Below are 19,482 nucleotides of genomic sequence, written 5' to 3' on the forward strand. Positions count from 1 at the left end.
AAATACAAGGTCAAATAAGAAGTGGATTGAATTTGAGCTAGTGCATAATAATAATGGGGGCATCAAATGCTTATTGGGATTCGCAATATTGGTGAATTCCAAGATCTGCATGAACAAATAAAAAGAGAAATTAAATGTTAGTACTAAACATATTCGAAAAGTGCGCAGTGGCATGTACTCCCATATTTTTATATATTTATTGTTTGATTTTTCTGAACACATTTTAAAGTATTTTGATCGATTACTAAAAATGATTATTTTTAAAATTTAATTTTTCTGAATAAAAATATATAATTTATACTAAAATTTAGTACAAGAATTTTTAAAAAAAATTATTTTAACTACACGATCAAACCACTTTCAACTACGTACATAAAAATCAAACAACAAATATTTAAATACTGAGAGAGTATTTCAAATTCATTTCCAATTTTTTTTTTCAAAATAATTTAGCATGATTTTTGTTTATTTCAATTTGTGACTAAATAATGTATCATGACACATGACACTTATTATTACCTCACCTTTAAATTTGTGAGCATATGTATATTTAATATTAGAAAAATTGCTAAATATTCACCTTAAATCTTATTATTTTGAAACGATTTTAGAAACAATTTTGGTACTATTGTATTTCTTACCATATTCATCCAATTATTTGGGATTCTTTTTTCCATTCTCTATCGTCCCATTGGCCAATTTCTGTATGTCCTTTCCCATTATACTTACACTTTTTGTGTCTATAGTTGTGAAAAAATATGCAGGAGGGAGAGATAAAAGATGAATTCCAACTAAATTAAAATTAAAAGTAGAGTGGTGGTACTACTAGTGATTTGAAAAAGAACCAATGAGACTCTATTCAAAGGACAAGTTGCATCCCCTTATTAAAGGTTCCATCTTTTTATTTCCATTTCTTTAAAGATTCTATAAAGTTTTTATTTTTATTATGTGGGTGTTTTTTGGGTTCTTGGGGTTGTGTTAAAGTGTCTAAAGATTTGATTTTTATGTTGTGAAAGAAGTTTTTATGCTGTAATTTGGTGTATTTTTGGTTGTGTTTAGGGTTTAGCTGGCTTTATTGTTATCTAAAAAATTTAGGGTTTGAATGAATGTTGAGTAATGCTTTATATTTGAATTGGGTATTCTTTAGTTGAGGGCAGTTTGGTTCTTGAAATTTCAGCTTCACTAATTAAGGGTTGTAGAAAAATTTATAAAGTTTCAATTTTTACTCTGAATTGTTACTAGTTTTTGTTTCAGAGTTTGTTTTAGGGTGTTTGTATTCTAGAATGTGGTAGTTTTTAAGCTTTTATACAATTAAGCATCTTAGGAGGGAGTTTACGGGGGTTTAGGTGCTATTATTGGGAAATTATATACGAAAGATGGCTGCGAAATCAAATAGTGGATACTTCCATGAGCAAAGTATGGGTCCGGTTCTTAATCGGCAGATATCTTTTCAATCAAGTGTGATGGACAATAGTTCTGGAATGATTATGATGGGGAACTACTATGGAGTGAATAGAAATGCCGAGGGGAATATTGTTTTAGGAAGTTCAAGTAGTAATAGTGGATTAAGAGTGCCTCAAGCTACAAGTACTTCTAGCTCTCTTCTTGTCGATTCAGTTCCAGGCCTTAAGCACGAAGCGGGCTTGGCTGTGGAGTGGTCTGTTGAGGAGCAGTACAGGTTGGAGGAAGGACTTGCTAAGTAGGTAGCCTCTTCCAAATTAAATATGCTTTTGTGTGTGCTTCTTATTTGTTTTTCTTTTTTCATTTTTTAATTCGCTTAGCACCGGTTACAAAATTTTCTTTTCCCCTATCTAAGTCCACAAAGCATTTTTAGTTTCTAATACTAACCTTGTTATGATCTGAATATAAAGAGTCCCAAGTAAACTTGATATTTCTGATTTTCAAGTGGCATTATCCTTATGTACGACATATTATTAGAAAATTTGTATTTCTTTTATCTTAAGTGTAGAATCCTTAAATTTATTCCTCCAAAGGTAATTAGAAGTAAAAATTAAGATATTATAGGGGAGATTTGTACCACAGGTTCACTTATTTGTCTGAAAGTTTAGGGTAACTTCTGGTGTGAACAAATGGGGAGGTATCTTGGATTTTACTTGACGGTGAACTATTCATGCCTTAGACTATTAATTTTGGAAGTGACTTTTTTTTTATATTGTGAAGCTTGTAGTATGTTTTCAGTTTAACTATCTGTTTATCTGTTTCGGCTTCATGTGCTAAGTCATTAAGCCTTTTAAAATTTTCATAGGTAGGGCTCATCTGTTAGGTTACTCTTAGATCGTTCTTAAATTTATGATTTTAAACATTTTATTGTAAACATGAAATATATTTCTTCTTCATATCATGTCAATTTGCATATAATTTGGTCTTCTAAACTTGCAGATATGCTGATGAACCCAGTATTCTGAGGTATATCAAGATCGCAGCTCTGTTACATGACAAAACTGTACGGGACGTTGCTTTGAGGTGTAGATGGATGACGGTAAGATCCTAACTTAATTACTATGATTTAATTTGGCAATAAAATAATCCAGCATAGCCCTTTTGTTTCATTGCCGCAGGCATACTAGTAAACTACAATCTCTCTGTAGAGGCAATTATTTGTTCCTGTTATGGTGTCTCACACCAATCAAGATTCTCTCCCAACACCTGATGCTAAAAAAGGAGTTATCGTGTACTGTAATTACGTGTATTTAAGAGTGTGCAAATGTTACGTTTTGTTACTAACCAGACTTGCATTTTCTGTGAGCCTGTGAGGTGGTTATTTTACAATTGAACTGTTAAAAACCAAAAATAACATTATCAGTGCACTTGATAGACTACACATGTAATCCCGGACCTCCTGTTAAGTGTTAAGAGTATATAGACTAAGCTCAGTCTGCAGAATGCACTTCAAACCGTCACTTTGAAGTTCAACAATGCTAGTCCAAAGCTTCTAGTCTTTAATCTGAATAACAGATTAGCCAAAATATCTAGGAAAAAGGGATAATAGACATAGTTAGAGATGTCTGAAGTCTAAACATTGCATTGACTAGACCTGTAGAATAATTATCTCTTCCCTATTAAGTTTACATGCTTACTTAGATACATCTTTGACAGAGAAAGCGAAGGAAACAGGAAGATCATAATTTTGGGAAGAAAGTGAAAGATAGTAAGGTATTTCAGAAAATAAATGTTCTTGTGCGTTCTATCTTTTATTGGAACATGTTAAATTTTCTGGAATTCAATTGGCACAACATTGTATGTAGAAATGATGATAAAGGTATACAAATAAAAACAGTAAAAATTATACATTTGCTAGGGGATCAAAGGTCGGCTTTTTTTGGTAATTTGCTTACAAGTTATAATGTCATATACGCAATTATGGTATAGTGGATTGTAATTGGTAGATATGTTCTTGGTTTTCTGCTGTATCATACCACGTGACGACTGGTAATGATTGAAACTTGAACAAACATGACATACTAAAAGTCATGTTTCAACAGGATAAATTAATGGAATCAGCTTCTAAAGCAACCACATCTTCAACTGCACCATTGAGCGTAGCTGGTTATTCTTTTATGAGAAACTATCAAAACGGAAACGATCGCATGTCTCGTGAAGGTCAGCTTCTTCATTTTGTGTTTCAAAATTGGAGTTTTTTTTGCCATTCAGGTTGTTTACATGTGTTTACTGTATAAAGCATAGTGACACAAACCTATATAATTAAGGCTCCAATTATTTGTTACATTTTATTTCTTTGTAGCACTAGGACATTCTTCTTTGTGATGGGCAACGAAGAGTGTGGTCTGAAGATACACTAAATTAGTCTAAAAAAATCAGACAATCAAAGTATCATTAGGAGATTTAGTTATAAGTCTTTTATCTAAAATGTATACTTATAAACAAACAGACATGCTGAAAATGGCAAAGGTCTTCTGCAGTTACGGGACTTGCGTACAAGTGTTATATAAGCTGCTTTGCAGGCTTCATTGGTACCCGTTACTATGCTTTCTCTAGCAGGGATGTCAATTTGATATAATAGCCATTTCTTGAAGATCATAATAGAAAATGTAGGTTTCTATTCACCTTTACTTGCATCGATTGACAATTGTCTGCTGCACCACAAGGAGTGAATTGTAGATGCAGTGTCTGCATCAAATTGTGTAGGGTAATGATGAGTTAGTTTTTCTATTGTTTGGAAAGGATGAGCTGTACTTCTGTAGGGGAGATTTTGGAGTTTAGTCATGATATATGCTTTGAAGAGGATGAAGGTTGAATCATTGTGTTTGAGTATGTCCTTTGTTTTATTACATCTAAGAGATTTCAAACAAGTGTCGTCTACTTGTCATTCTACCTCTGAATATACTTTTTTGTCATTTGTTATGCCGCGGGATGCAATTTTTTCTTATATTACAAAAGCCTCTGTCGTTTGTCTTTTTACAGGAATTCCAGTAGCATGCTATCTGAATCTTTGTAGAAAAGTGGTTTTGCTATTTCCGAGTTTTTTCTATCCTTTACTACTGTATCATCCACTATCTCTTTTATGTATATACCGTGGTTGCCCTTTTCCCTCTGATTGAAACTTTAAACCTATCTTGTCTATAACTGTGTGATGACTAATGAATAAGTAACTACAGCCTATGAAATGCAGCGTTGTTTTAATACAATGCAAAAAGTAGAGTGACATTGGGGTAAAAGGTGAAAAAACTATGGTCTATTTTCTTCGTTATCTCAAGATTTGTTATGCTTGTCAATTGCAGCACATATGTGTTTTGTTATAATTGAACTCCCTTTTAATTTTCTCTGTCTTCTTTCTTTTAACTTCTACACGTTGTAGTTTAAGCAAACCTTGTTTCAGGTGCAACTCTTCCCACATTGCTTAGTCTTTAAATTTTTAATGTTTGTGACACTATCTTCCTGGTAAAAGAGAGCTATGTTTCTATTACATGGCACATGTTTTGCAGGGTTCAGGATTACATAGTCGTATATAGTACCGACATCACTGATATTAATTTCATTGTTGAATTCAGCTTTAGATGGTGCAAGGCATCTTTTGGAACAAAACAATGAAGTTCTTAGGCATATTTCAGCTAATCTTTCAGTTTTTAAGGTAAATTGAAGTCCCATTGCCAATTAAATTTATTTAACCTTCTTGGTACAAGGAAAGTTGCAAAATAAAAATTTGGGCTTCAATAATGTGCCAGTCGGTTCCTCATTATATTTTAACCTTCATCTGACGTTTCTTCTAACTAATTCCTGTTTAATTGAAAAATGACTAGGTCCATGCAGTAAGCTTATTTTTGTCAAAAGCTTGATATTCATATAGCCTATGTTTGCAGCTGATGTCATCCTAACACAGTTTATATACAGTTGCAGGAAAACATCGACCTCTTTAGTTGCACAAGGAACAATATCACTACCATCTTAAACCAGTACGTGGAACTTATCAGTGCAGTTTTCTTTCTATTTATTTGGAAATATAATTTGTTAATGCAAATAATTATATATGTAGTAAAGTGTAAAACTTGTGTTGTAAAAAGCGGGAATCGGAGTATGAGAATTTACTTGTTCTTATGTTTTATTTAAGTTTGTACCTTTTTATCTTTTAAATAATTTATATATTTGTTACTAACTTTTAACAATTAAACCGATTTTTGATTGATTAATCCGTTTTGATCGATTAGACCAATTTTTACCGATGTTTACAAAAAACAATTTTTTGCCCGATTTTTGCATAATTGAGTCGATTAGTCACCCTCTGGTTATTAATCCTGATAAGTCACCAACTTTTAGAACTGAGAGTAAAACATTGGACGAAAATGAGTGTTTTAACTGTTGGATACTTTGGTCCTCAAGCCCATCTCTGTGTCGGGCAGTCAATGTGTTCCAATTTTCTGCAATGTAATTAGTATTCAGTAGTGGAATGATCCTTAAGTTCGTTAAATTATTGCAGCATGAGTAATATGCGGGGTGTCATGGGCCGGATGCCACCACTGCCTTTATCCATAAATGAGGAACTTGCGAATAGTATCTTGCCGATTACGTTTCAGGTAATATTCTTGTGTTAATGTTAAAACATATTTCATTTGGAGTACAGCTTAGTGCAGCATGTGGTCTTTTACGCATCCTTTCTTTTATGTTTATCCGGAAATAACCTATGGTCTTAGTTCATTTCCAAACCTATCCAACATATACAACCAACAACTTTTTGTTTTGTACTCGGGTATATGGTTATTATTAGTTTAGTAATACTTCGTTGTCTGTTGCAGATCCTAGAGCTCATAAATCATTATTTTCTTTCGATAAACCCCATTACATTTAGTAAAGCTACACACTGCCATGCATTATATGTCTCTGCTACTTACTGATTTTTCTTGCATGTCCAGAGAATGATGTTTGGACTACCCAGTGGAATCCAATTAAAGCAGGAGCCTAGATGATGAAAATGTGATGCTTAATATCGAGTTTAAGTTATTGTATCTTTGTAAGTACGGAAAATTATCTTGTAAATGCATTAAAGCTACTAGAAATTCTTCATTTTGTGTAAAAATATAATCTTATCAACTCATATTGGGTCCCCCATGATAAGAAAAATTTATAGAGCACTCTTTCTGGAAGCTGATTTTTTTTAACTCGCTGGTCACTGAAGCTCTAAACAAGACACTAATAAGAATGATGCATAGACCACGCATTTTTTGGGCATCAGGGACGGTCTGTAATTATGTGTATTTTTTCCGAGTTTAAATGTGTTGTATCACACAGCTTGTTTGTAATTTATATTTTATTTTTCCTGCGAGGATCATCTATAGTATCCGGCAATTGTAAATATTATATTGCTGCTTCTGGTTCAGCTATTGTAAATTTTACCGTGCTTTAGTGTTATTATCCTTGTGTATATGTTGATCATTTAGTTGGTATTTGTATTGTTATATGCTTAATATTCTGAGACTAATGACAAGGCACTAGCACAAAGCTACCAAATCCCAAGTACAAATCATAAAGCTCCCAAGCACATGAATTATAAATATACAACTATAAACTGTACAACAGAGAAGAGAGGTAAAATAAGATTAGATGCAAGAGAGGGCAATATATAATATTTTGAGCTAAAAATCACCGTCTGTTTAAAAGTTTAAGGCTGAAAACAGAACAACTCTAGATATCCCCTAGAAGCCTTTTGCACCATCCCTTGGTCTTTTTGAGGTGCCTAGTAGAACATTAGAAGTCGTTTGCACTTGTACAGTTTTCGAGTGCCTGCACAGCTTTAGATGAACTGCCCTGTATATTTACGATTCAGTCTATCTTCATCTTCACGAACATCACTTGTTTCGTGCCTATCATCTCATCTGGTCTACACCCAACACAAACCATATCAATGTCTAAAGAGCCCAAGTCTTTCCTCCGAGCCTCATTCATCACCTGACAGGGCTCTATGCCTCCAATTAAGCAACACATGTAACTCATCTTGCATCAGACATTACAAGTCGGTATTTTAACAGGGTAACAATAAGTCTTTCGCACACCTTATTTGAGAATTGGGATGCGCAACTATGAACTATCTTGTTGGGAAATGCATAAGTATAACATAATAAGTTCAAAAACTTCACGATAAGTTTTTGAAATAATAATAACAATGTTATAATGATACTTTACAAATGTTTGTTAGACGCACTTCATTGCAGTCTGTAGTTTCGCATCTTCGGCAATGAAAATGATTAGCACAACAAAATCAAACTAGGATGACATTTGTTATAATTTATTAGGCCATCATCTATGACTTGAGCTCCCCTTTCATGTGTGTGTGACAACATTAAATGTGATATATATATGCATGCATATGGTTCCTTCTTTTCATAATCTTTCTCATTTGACGCTAGATTACAAAGTCAAAAATTTAGACATGGAGAGGATTTGGGACTATGTTGTTTTGTCCATTATTATCTGTTTCATCTCACTTGTATGGCACTTGAGGAGGAAGACCAATAATAATTTTGGTTCCAAGCTCCCTCCTGGGCCAACAGGTTGGCCGCTTATTGGCAATGTTTTCGATCTTGGGTGGCTACCGCACAGAGGTGTAGCAGCTCTAAAACAAAAGTATGGTCCTGTTGTGTGGTTAAATCTTGGTTCTGTCAAGACCTTGGTAATTCTTTCTTCAGCTGCAGCCGAAGAGTTGTTCAAGAACCACGATCTTTCCTTCATTGACAGGACTATTGTCGAGGCAATGAGGTCGCATGAATTTTTCAAGAGTTCTATGGGTTTAGTTTCATATTCTTCCTACTGGCGCACTTTGAGACGGATATGTGCTGCTGAGTTATTTATTAAACACAAAATCACTGAAACATTGTTGATTAGGCGCAAATGTGTGGATGATATGTTGCTATGGATTGCAAGGGAAGCGAAAAAATGTGGAAGCAGTGGAATTTAGGTGACAGAGTTTGTTTTTCCAGCATTATTCAACACAATTGGAAATATGATACTATCTAAAGACTTGGTTGACCCACATTCCAGGATGGGCTCTGAATTTTACTCGGCCATGACTGAATTCTTAGAGTGCCTGGGCCGTCCCAATGTCTCTGATTTATTTCCTACTCTGAGATGGCTTGATCTACAAGGATTGAGGAGGAGGACTGATCACGTTCTGGGGAAAACCCTGGAAATCACTTCAGGATTTGTAAAGGAGCGTGTTGAACAGGGGCACCAGAATGAAGAAAGATCTGGCAATGACTTTTTGGATGTTTTGCTAGATTTCAGGGGAACAGGAAAGGATGAACCAGCTAAATTATCAGAAAGCCAAATCAGCATTCTTCTAGTGGTAAGTTTAAGTAGGACTATAGCTTAAAGCGGATCGGTGTAGCTTAAAGCTAGGCCAAACATCTTCTTGATAAATACCAGTTCAGTAATACTTTGCTTATCTGTGTAGAACAATTGTGCAGGATCTGTTTATAGCTGCAATAGACACGACAAGCACCTCAGTTGAGTGGGCAATGTCCGAGCTTCTCAATAAACCTGAAGTTATGATAAAAATCAAAGCCGAGCTTGCCAGAGTTGTGGGAGCAAAAAGGAAACTGGAAGAGAGTGACCTTGACAATCTGCCTTACTTGCGAGCCACCGTGGAAGAAACTCTACGCTTACATCCTCCACTACCACTTTTAGTTCCAAGAAAGGCAATTCGCGATACAAACTTCATGGACTATACTATTCCCAAAGACACAAATGTTTTTGTTAATGCATGGGCGATTGGACGAGATGAAGGAAGTTGGGAAGATGCACTAGCTTTCAAACCCGAAAGATTTTTAGACTCGAGCATTAGTACAAGGGTCAAAATTTTAATTTCATTCCATTTGGGGCTGGGAGAAGGATTTGTCCGGGTCTACCATTGGCTCATTATATGCTACCCTTATTTCTAGGCTCATTACTTCACCATTTCGAGTGGAAGTTTTGTGAAAATGATAAGCATAAGCTGTCGTTGGACATGACAGAGAAGATAGGAATAACCGTAGAAAGATTAGAACATTTGAGAGCAGTGCCAAAGGAGACCGTTTAGGGATAACAGGATCTTAAGAGGGCGCAGAGTTGTACTCTGCTTTGGTATTTTTCTTGTCTAGAAACTAATGGAGATCATACACCTCAGTCAATGCAACATTTCTACATAACCTAAAGTGTCACTTAGAGTGTCACTATTTTAATCCCTACCTAGTTATATTTCAGTGAACATTTTTATGTGTAATAATCTCAGAGGGATATTCTTGTCTTATTGATAAGGTATCTTTTCTGTTAGGCTTATTACGTACTATGTAGTTTGGTTTGTATGCTGCCTGGTAAAGCTAGTACCGCATCTTTCTGTTTTTCAATTAATGAGATATTTGAATCTGGTTTTATCCTCTACAACTCTAGTGCTCTATTTTCTCATTTAGCTGTTTAGTTTGATAAAATAACATGGTATCAGAGCTGCTAATGAGGAAACACCTGTGAAGAGTGAGTTGAATAGAGTGTGTGTGTTCGATTCAAATAGTGTCTTCTCATCCCTGAAAACTCTGTGTGTGTTCAAACCTGTGTAAGATCTGTTTGTGTTGAAAACAGTGTTGAGTAGAGTGTAGCAGTGCTTGTGTGTTGTTATGGCCAGTGGAAGTAAATTCTCCTTTACTGATATGCACAACCCTCTGTTTTTGCATCCCTCAGATAACCCACTATCGATTAGTGTAACGAAACTTGAAGGTGCAGGTGACTATCGGTCGTGGAAACGGTCTATGGAGATACAACTATCCTCCAAACGAAAGATCGGTGTTGTTACCGGAACAGAAGTGAGGAATACTGCTGAATCGTCTGAAGCCATCCAACGGGACACCTGCAACAGTATGGTAACCTCCTGGATCCTCAATAATGTCTCTGATTCGATTAAAAAATCTGTCTTGTTTATCACATCTGCCTCTGAAATTTGGTCTCAGTTAGAAAAACATTTTCAGCTAGTGCATGGGTCTAGAAAATATAAGTTGAATAAAGAGCTCTTTGGTATGAAATAAAATGGGTCTTCCATAGTTGAGTATTTCACTTCTTTGAGTAGTATATGGGAAGAATTGGACTCTATGAATTTATTACCCACAGTGACCACTGTTAGTGATGATGTCTCAAAACTGTTAAAAGCTATAAATACTCAAAAGGAAGAAAGTAAGTTGTTTCAGTTTCTTAATGGATTGGATGAGATTTATACTCTTCAGCGTAGTCATTTGTTAATGCTCACACCTCTTCCTAGTGTTGAAACAGCATGTGCAGCTATACAACAAAAGGAGACACAAAGAGATGTTTTGAAACAACCTTTAAGCTATGAAAATGATATGTTCGCTATGTTTAGTAAAAGTTCTGTGAACAATGAAAGAGGTGTGCCTTGTAGTGTGTGTAAAGGCAAAGGTCACTCTCCTGATAAGTGTTGGGATGTCATTGGATACCCTAAGTGGCATTATAAATATAAACCAAAACCTTTTTCTGCCCAAACCTACAAACATCACTCTTCTCCTAGGTCAAATACTAGGCAATCCTTTCCATTTAAAGGGGCTACTGCTACACATGTTAGAGCTGAGCCAAACTCTGTTGATATCAATTCGTCTCAACCCATTATGTTCTCCCCTCAACAACTGCAACAATTGTTGCAACTCATTCCCTCTCAGTCAATGACCCGAGAATCTGATGAAGATGTCATGAGCCCCTTCTCTGGCATGATATCATGTAATACAGTGCAACTGAAATCTGATATATGGATCATGGACACATGTGCTACTGATCACATGACTTCCAACTTCAATCTTTTTTTCAATGTCAGAGCTACAAAGACAAATATGACAGTGAATTTGCCTGCTGGTGCAAAGGTTGTGGTGTCTCATCTTGGGGATGTGTGCCTAAAGAATGGTCTAAAATTGCTCAATGTGATGTATGTGCCAACCTTTACTCACAATCTGCTTTCTATATACAAGCTATCTCAAGACAACAATTGCTATGTGGTGTTCTCTCCAACTATGTGCACAATTAAGGATTATGAAACTCATAAAGTAAAAGGTGAAGGCCTGGTGTCTAATGGTCTCTATCACCTATCAAATCAATCATCTGCAGTCATGTCTACAAAGGTAACCCAACAGTGTCTCTCTGTGAATAAATCATCTCTGCTAGATCAGTACACATTGTGGCACAATAGATTGGGTCATGCACCCATATCTAAATTGAAATATATTGAATGTGTAAGGCCTTATACAAGTGTGTCTGAGCAAGTCTGCTTGACATGTCCCATGGCAAAGTTTGTAAAATTGTCATTTTCTGCAAGTGAGTCATGTGCTTCTAAAGCATTTGAACTGATTCATACAGACATTTGGGGGCCTTACAAGGTTCCCACCAGGAAAAAGTTTAAGTATTTTCTCACCATCGTGGACGATTATTCACGTATGACCTGGATTTACTTGCTACAGCACAAGTCAGATTTTCTAAAAACTCTGGAAACGTTTCTCTGTTTTGTTCAAAAACAGTTCAAGTCCTCAATACAAGTGGTGAGGTCGGATAATGCACTCGAATTCAAAGATGGTGCGTGTCAAGCCTATTTTCAATCACAAGGAATATTGCACCAAACATCGTGCAACTATAGGCCGCAGCAGAATGCGCGTGTTGAAAGAAAGCATAGGCATGTGCTTGAAATTGCTCAAGCTTTAATATTTCAATCAGGATTGCAGCTGTCTCTTTGGGGTGAATCAGTGTTGACTGCAGCTTACATTATCAACAGATTACCTTCCTCAGTCCTTCACAATAAATGTCCTTATGAAATGCTTTATGCTGAACCTGTTGATTACACACTGTTAAGGTCATTCGGTTGTTTGGCATTTTCCACTAACCCGATACATAGCAGTGATAAATTGGAAGCTAGAGGAATACCCTGTGACTTTGTGGGTTACCCTCCAAACCAAAAAGGTTATCGACTTTTGGATTTGAAAACTATGCAAATGTTTGTGTCACGGGATGTAAAGTTTCATGAAGATGTGTACCCTTTAAACCCAGCCACACCCAAGCCATATATGCTTCCTCTTCCAACACCTATGCCAACAAGCACCACAAACTTGTATGCTGATGATGAGTTGTTTGATGTAACCACTGCGACTGAAACACCATCACCAACCAGTGATCCAAACTTGTCTCCCTTATCTGATTCGCATGACTCACCTGCAGTTGGTGAGAGTCATGATGTTGAAGATGAACATCAGCTTACACCTCAACCTAGAAGATCCTCTAGAGTGCACAAACCACCCACCTGGATGAAATCGTATATTCACCTTTCCCAAACCCGTATGCAAACTTGATTACGGTTGCTGCTCAACCTATTGAGTCTTTCTTTCATTGTTTCATGGCTTCTTTGACTGCTCGAAATGATCCAGTTAGCTTCAAGCAAGTTGTCCGAGATGTTAACTAGGTGCAAGTCATGAATGTCGAATTGGATGCACTTGAAGCAAATGACACGTGGGACATTGTTCCTTTGCCTCCAACTAAGAAAGCTATTGGGTGCAAATGGCTTTACAAGACAAAATTTGCTCCCGATGGAAGTATTGAGAGGTACAAATCAAGATTGGTCATATTAGGTTGTCGAGAGACTTACAGTGTCGATTATGAACACACCTTCGCCCCTGTGGCTAAGATGACGACAGTGAGAGCATTGTTGGTTGTGGCTGCGTTACAAAATTGGCATGTGATGCAAATGGACGTTACTAACGCCTTTCTTCATGGGGAACTGTATGAAACGGTTTACATGAAACTTCCTCTAGGTTACACCCACGTTGGCAGCATGATTGTACTAAATCAAGGGGAGTTGGACCTTTCAAAATGTAATCTGGTCTGTAAATTGAAGAAGTCCCTGTACGGACTTCGTCAGGCACCACACAATTGGTTTGAGAAATTGTCAACCACCTTGAAGGATCTACAGTATGTTCAATCTCTGTCAGATTACAACTTATTTACTTGCACTACAGAATCGACTATCACCCTGGTTCTCGTGTATGTTGACGATCTTCTTCTTGCTGGTAATAACATCAAGGTCATCGATCATCTCAAGTCCATGTTGTCCAGTATCTTTAAAATGAAGGACTTGGGAGCTGTTCATTATTTTTTGGGGCTCGAAATTAGCAGATCTTCAGCTGGATTCTTCGTCTCTCAAAAGAAGTATGCTACAGACCTCATTGCTGAGTACAACCTCACAGCTACTACACCTTTAAAACTTCCCATGGACATACACTTGAGGTTAAGTGCTGACAGTGGAGAATATCTCAGAGATGCTCACTCGTACCAACGCCTGCTTGGGAAACTTATATATCTCACAATAACTCGCCCATATATCTCTTTCTCGGTTCATATCTTAACACAATTTATACAGCATCCAACTACAGTGCACATGGACGCAGCTGTGAAGCTTCTGAGATATGTCAACTTGAATCCTGGTCAGGAAATCCTCCTCGCTTCATCTAATACAGCTGAATTAAGGGCGTACTGTGACAGTGATTGGGCCACATGCCCAATGACGAGGAGATCCACCACCGGTTTCTGTGTTCTACTTGGTTCTTCTCCCATCTCGTGGAAAACCAAAAAGCAAAATGTGGTGGCGCGGTCAACTTCTGAGGCCGAATATAGGTCGATGGCCCTTGTCTCGTGTGAAGTTATATGGCTCTGCTCTCCTCAAAGACATGGGGATTACTAAACTACCACCAACACTGCTTTATTGTGATAACCAAGCTGCTCTTGCCTTGGCAGCTAATCCTGTGCTCCACGAGAGAACAAAACATGTTGAAGTGGACTGTCATTACATCTGGGATAAAGTGAAGTCTGGAGTTATAGTCAGTAAGCACATCCCATCATACTCTCAAGTTGCTGACATACTCAGTAAGGCCCTATCTACTAACCAACATTATCATTTGCTGAGCAAGCTAGGAGCTGCAGCAAAGCTCCCCTCCCAGCTTGAGGGGGAGTAATGGAGACCATACACCTCAGTCAATGCAACATTTCTACATAGCCTAAAGTGTCACTTAGAGTGTCACTATTTTAATCCCTGCCTAATTATATTTCAGTGAACATTTTTATGTGTAATAATCTCAGAGGGATATTCTTGTCTTATTGATAAGGTATCTTTTCTGTTAGGCTTAATACGTACTATGTAGTTTGGTTTATATGCTTCCTGGTAAAGCTAGTACCACAACTTTCTGTTTTCCAATTAATGAGATATTTGAATCTGGTTTTATCCTCTGCAACTCTAGTGCTCTATTTTCTGTTTTAGCTGTTCAGTTTGATAAAAGTAACAGAAACTGCAATACTGTAGCTCCTCCAATTATATTTTACCCTATTACTTGATCAAGTGTTGGTATTACATAATGAATGTGTACCAATGCAGGAGATAATTCATGTCTGCGGAAATAAAATAAAAATGAACTATGAATAAATTGATGAATAACATGGGAACTACTTGACAGAGCAAACTCAAATCATCAACTAAAGCTTCAAATGCTACTACTATTAGACTCAGTAATTCTAAACATAGCTATTTATACTGCTTATTGTTAAAGTGCCAATTCCTTCGAAATCTCTAAGGTGTTGGAAGGGTAGTTTTATAGGTATATTGTAATTATGTTTTTAGTGTGCAGCTAGCCAGCTATACAATGTGCTCTAATGAAAGACTATCTATCGAGGCTCGTCTCAACCTTTTTTGAGGCCCTGAGTTAGACAAAAATTTAGGGACTTCGTAGAAGTGAAAAAATACATACGTGTGAAGCATTATATATATAACAAAATTTATTAAAAATAAATCACAAAATAACTCCAACACAAGTATGATATCATATTAAATATTCATATTCATGACCTTGTATACCCAAAGTTACCACATACTAAAATTATCCATACGTATTTGATAATTTTGGGGCCCATTTAAACTGCACCCTGTGCGATAGGCCTCCTTGCACACCCTAATCGATGACCCTCCATCCAGCATTGGTATGTAGCCCTCTTAACAACTTCCTCTGATACACCTACATTACAAAATAATGTCATAATATACATAAATTTTTTAGCCTGAAAAGATTATGTTAAATGCAATGTATATAGATAGAAAATATGTATTTAAATGCAACTTTAGATATCTAACATGATCAACTTGTAGTTATAGGACAAAGCTTTGTTTTTTTTCCTGGAAACTCATTGCTCCCAAAGCTTTGTATTTTACTGGATTTTATTTGTTACACTAGGTATCCGGGCCAGTTTGCACCTGCACGCATCTCACCTGATCTCGGAGGGTCATCATCCACATTTGCATATAATTTATCAGAGTTTACATCAATGAAGAGGAACATCCCTAAAGAAAATTCTAAATTCTGATTTATATCTTATGATTAAGTCTTACTTGACATGAAAAACAACAAAGTGATAAATGTGAATTGAGGCGGGGCTTCCTACACTACTAAAAAGTAAAGAGTAAGAATGTTTTGTTTATTAGAGTAGATATATTCAACTTACGCTCTTCTGAAGTAATGTAATCTGAAGTACTAACCAAATTAACAGCTTTGTCTGAAAAGATAACGAACTCCAGAGCTATCATCACAAATGGCAAGGCTACTGCATTTTTTTTAATATATTTGTGCTATTGAACTATTCACTAAAAAGAAAATTGCTGAAACAAAGTTGATTAGACGTAAATGCGTGGATGATATGCTATTATGGATTGAAAAGGAAGCCAAAACCTGTGGAAGTAGTGGAATTGAGGTGACACGGTTTGTGTTTCCAGCACTATTTAACATGATGGGAAATCTTGTGCTATCACGTGACTTGGTGGATCCATATTCAAGGACTGCTTCTGAATTTTACATCGCCATGACAGAATTGTTAGAATGCTTTGGTAGTCCAAATGTTTCCGACTTGTTTCCTTAGATTATGTGGCTTGATCTGCAAGGATTGAGGAGGAGAAGTAATCGTGATTTGGGAAAAACATTAGAGATTAGTTCAGGATTCGTAAAGGAGCGTCTGGAAGAGCGAAAACACAAGAAAAGAGGGTCATCAAATGAGCGGAAAGACTTCTTGGATGTGTTGCTAGATTTTGAGGGAACTGGAAAGGATGAACCAACTAAATTATCACAACGACAGGTCACTATATTCGTTATGGTCAGTTTGAAGCACAGATGATTTCAAAGTATAGCTTTTACAAATATATACCAAGCATGATCTATAAGATTTTTATAATTTATTAATGCCCAAGAAATGTTTATCGGTGGAACAGAATCGATGAACACCACAATTGAGTGGGCTAGAGTTGTTGGAGCTAACAAGAAACTGGAAGAGAACGATGTCGATAATCTGCCTTACTTGCGGGCAACTGTGGAGGAAACCCTACGGTTACATCCTCCCCTTCCACTTCTAGTTCCAAGAAAGGCGATTCGTGATACCAACTTCATGGGCTACACTATTCCAAAAGATACACAAGTCTTTGTCAACACGTGGGCAATTCAAAATGATGAAGAGAATTGGGAGGATGCATTGTCTTTCAAACCTGAAAGATTTTTGGACTCCAAAATAGGGTTCAAGGGTCTAAATTTTGAGTTTTTACCATTTGGTGCTGGCAGAAGAATATGCCCTGGTCTTCCATTGGTGGAAAATATGATGCCACTAATTCTAGCCTCTTTACTTCATCATTTTGACTGGGAGCTTAGCGAGAATGCCATAATCATAGACATGACCGAGACAATGGGGATAGCAGTGGGAAAGCTAGAACACCTCAAAGCAGTTCCAAAACGGTTAATGTAAATGCCACTATTGTCGGTCAAAAGTGGTCTGAGTTTATCTGTTTGGGTTTTTCCTGTTTTGATACAAAATTTATATATCTACTATTCTTAATTCCTGCTACTGAATAATTCCATGAAATTACTTTGTACCCAAAAAAATTGAAATTTTCTACTTAACTTTTTTAAAAATATGGGAATATATGTAAATGAAGAATCTAAAATGGGTTAATGGATCGGGTTATGAATTATCCATGGGTAATAATCAAATTCATGGGTAAAAATTAAATCTATACCTAACAGATTATAACAAAATTTTCAATTTTCAAAACTGATCCACAATTCAAGCACATAATTTTTGCAGATTGACTCTCTTCTCACCTTCCTGGTTTCATTCACCATTGATGGCTGCCAAAGGACTGCACAGTTCTTCTAAACTTTGTTTGGCTCGATAATTTTCATATAGATCATTCTGTAACCTGAATATTAATGATGAAAGAACCAATGTATGAAGAACCCAAATATCGAACACCAGGAAATCATTCAGGTTAGCAATTCATCCTCCTTCATCGGCTATGTACATTACGTTTTCTTATTCCTTTCTTTCATGAATTACAGCTTCCAAACGACCGCCTACGGCCTTGCCACTGTCTCCACTTCATTGGAACCTGGTAATATGAGTATTCTGATATTTTTATTATACAGTGCATGTTCATCTTTGGTTGTACATATCCTGTTCATGTTAATCATAGGTTATATCTCTGCACAACATGTTTATTTGTTGATCTAAATCTTAACACCATATAACAAGCGACGATTGAAACATACAACACAATAACTATCTTCTCTTTCAAAACGAAGTCTGTTTACGAAATATATTTCTCATTTTGCAGAACATTTAATGAGCGGTATGTGTGCCTTGCAATATTTGTTTATGTTCTTCCAAATAAGTATTCTGTGCTGAGTTTATTGGGTGTCATATAGCAAAGAATTGTTTGTTTTTTGGATGTACCAGGTTCATCAGGTTATGTCGATGAAAATGCACACATAAATACTAGCCAATCTTCTGACATTACTGAAATTCCTAAGCATGGTAAGGTGTTTGTATTACTTGTTTACTGTTTAATTTCACATGATTAAATCATGTTTTGTATTCAAATATTTCCAAAAATCCTTGCTTTTTCGTGAACCAGGTTCATCAATTTTTGCAAATGAAAATGCACACGTTAATGCTAGGCAATCTGTTGACAATACTGAAATGCCAAAGCATGGTTTGTGTTTTTATTTATTTTTCTGTGATATTTTAGATTATTAAATTATTATGATATGATTAAATGTATGTTCTGTTTAGTGTCCGAAATACTAAACAACCAGACAGGCACACAGCTTTTGAAAACAAAACAAAAAAGTTCAGTGGTAAAAAACGCAAGATCTGATGCTACATCAGATGCAACGAAGCACGGTAGACATCCATAGACAAATTTGTCATGTCGTTTTCTATGTTTATATTACTAAATGATTCTTAAATTGTTGCAGGAACAAAACGAATACCCATGAATCCTATTGATAAATTTACAACTGCCCATACTACTAAAAAACCGGTAGTGAATAATACTAACAAGGTTTCAACAACAGTGAATCAATGTACGTGTATTAAAAGCAATATTTTGTTAAATTATTTATTTCCATTCAATGTGTCATGTACGCATGATAAGATTCTTTTAATTTTTCCTGCAACACATAATCGAGTTCCACTGTCAACATTGAATCTTAATGATTTCTCACATGGTTCCAACATAAATCGTGTCCCACGTACATTTGAAGGATTAGCTCCAAATCCAATGGGTAACTTAATTGACAACGAGCGATGCAGATCTTCCAGTGCCTAATCTAATAATTTTCAAACACCACCCACATTGAAACTTGGTAATTATTTACATTTACTGATGTTGCAAACTGACATTTAAGAATTGTTTGTGGTATAGTAAATGAAAACAACAGCTAATTTGGTGAACAAACAATTACAGGTCCAGGTAGATTTACGCCGTCACCATTGAGTGGTACCTCACCATTGAGTGGTACCACATATACTCTTGTAAATTTTGCTGCATTTAAATCAGTTAATTCCTCATATGGAGATGGTCAGTGTTTACAAATGTTATTCATTTAATTTCCTATATGTTTCAATTGTGATATTATTTGAGAG

The 19,482-nt window shown here is 36.1% G+C and overlaps 2 protein-coding genes and 2 pseudogenes across 4 annotated transcripts; all 4 read left to right on the forward strand.

The window, feature by feature from the left end:
- The first annotated feature begins 696 nt into the window (after positions 1-696).
- LOC141724823 (uncharacterized) lies at positions 697-6,885 on the forward strand. Of its 3 annotated transcripts, XM_074527107.1 has the most exons (9): positions 707-890; positions 1,347-1,699; positions 2,401-2,500; positions 3,118-3,174; positions 3,504-3,621; positions 5,031-5,110; positions 5,371-5,432; positions 5,954-6,050; positions 6,387-6,885. In XM_074527107.1, exons 2-9 carry the CDS (start codon positions 1,377-1,379, stop codon positions 6,438-6,440), a joined length of 891 nt encoding a protein of 296 aa, XP_074383208.1. In that variant the 5' UTR covers positions 707-890; positions 1,347-1,376; the 3' UTR covers positions 6,441-6,885. The 3 variants fall into 3 exon arrangements, with proteins under 3 accessions (XP_074383210.1, XP_074383208.1, XP_074383209.1); XM_074527108.1 differs by lacking the exon at positions 3,118-3,174 and having other exon boundaries at positions 707-1,699; XM_074527109.1 differs by lacking the exons at positions 5,031-5,110; positions 5,371-5,432; positions 5,954-6,050; positions 6,387-6,885 and adding an exon at positions 4,444-5,024 and having other exon boundaries at positions 697-1,699.
- A 1,015-nt stretch (positions 6,886-7,900) lies between these two features.
- LOC141661741 (cytochrome P450 76A1-like) lies at positions 7,901-9,700 on the forward strand (annotated as a pseudogene).
- A 415-nt stretch (positions 9,701-10,115) lies between these two features.
- On the forward strand, positions 10,116-12,830 carry LOC141660690 (uncharacterized). The gene is made up of 2 exons (XM_074467678.1): positions 10,116-10,509; positions 10,603-12,830. Exons 1-2 carry the CDS (start codon positions 10,116-10,118, stop codon positions 12,828-12,830), a joined length of 2,622 nt encoding a protein of 873 aa, XP_074323779.1.
- Positions 12,831-16,140: 3,310 nt separating this feature from the next.
- On the forward strand, positions 16,141-17,301 carry LOC141660691 (cytochrome P450 76A2-like; annotated as a pseudogene).
- Positions 17,302-19,482: the final 2,181 nt, after the last annotated feature.

The sequence above is a fragment of the Apium graveolens genome, chromosome 5 (genome assembly GCF_009905375.1).
Source record: "Apium graveolens cultivar Ventura chromosome 5, ASM990537v1, whole genome shotgun sequence".
NCBI lineage: Eukaryota > Viridiplantae > Streptophyta > Magnoliopsida > Apiales > Apiaceae > Apium > Apium graveolens.

Bases quoted from the DNA above. Each gene is read 5' to 3' on its own strand.
- LOC141660690 (XM_074467678.1), top strand. From the start codon at position 10,116: ATGGCCAGTGGAAGTAAATTCTCCTTTACTGATATGCACAACCCTCTG. The intron at 10,510-10,602 runs GTATGAAATAAA...TATTACCCACAG, and splicing joins GTTGAATAAAGAGCTCTTTG to TGACCACTGTTAGTGATGAT.
- LOC141724823 (XM_074527107.1), top strand. From the start codon at position 1,377: ATGGCTGCGAAATCAAATAGTGGATACTTCCATGAGCAAAGTATGGGT. The intron at 1,700-2,400 runs GTAGGTAGCCTC...CTAAACTTGCAG, and splicing joins TTGGAGGAAGGACTTGCTAA to ATATGCTGATGAACCCAGTA. The intron at 2,501-3,117 runs GTAAGATCCTAA...CATCTTTGACAG, and splicing joins TGAGGTGTAGATGGATGACG to AGAAAGCGAAGGAAACAGGA.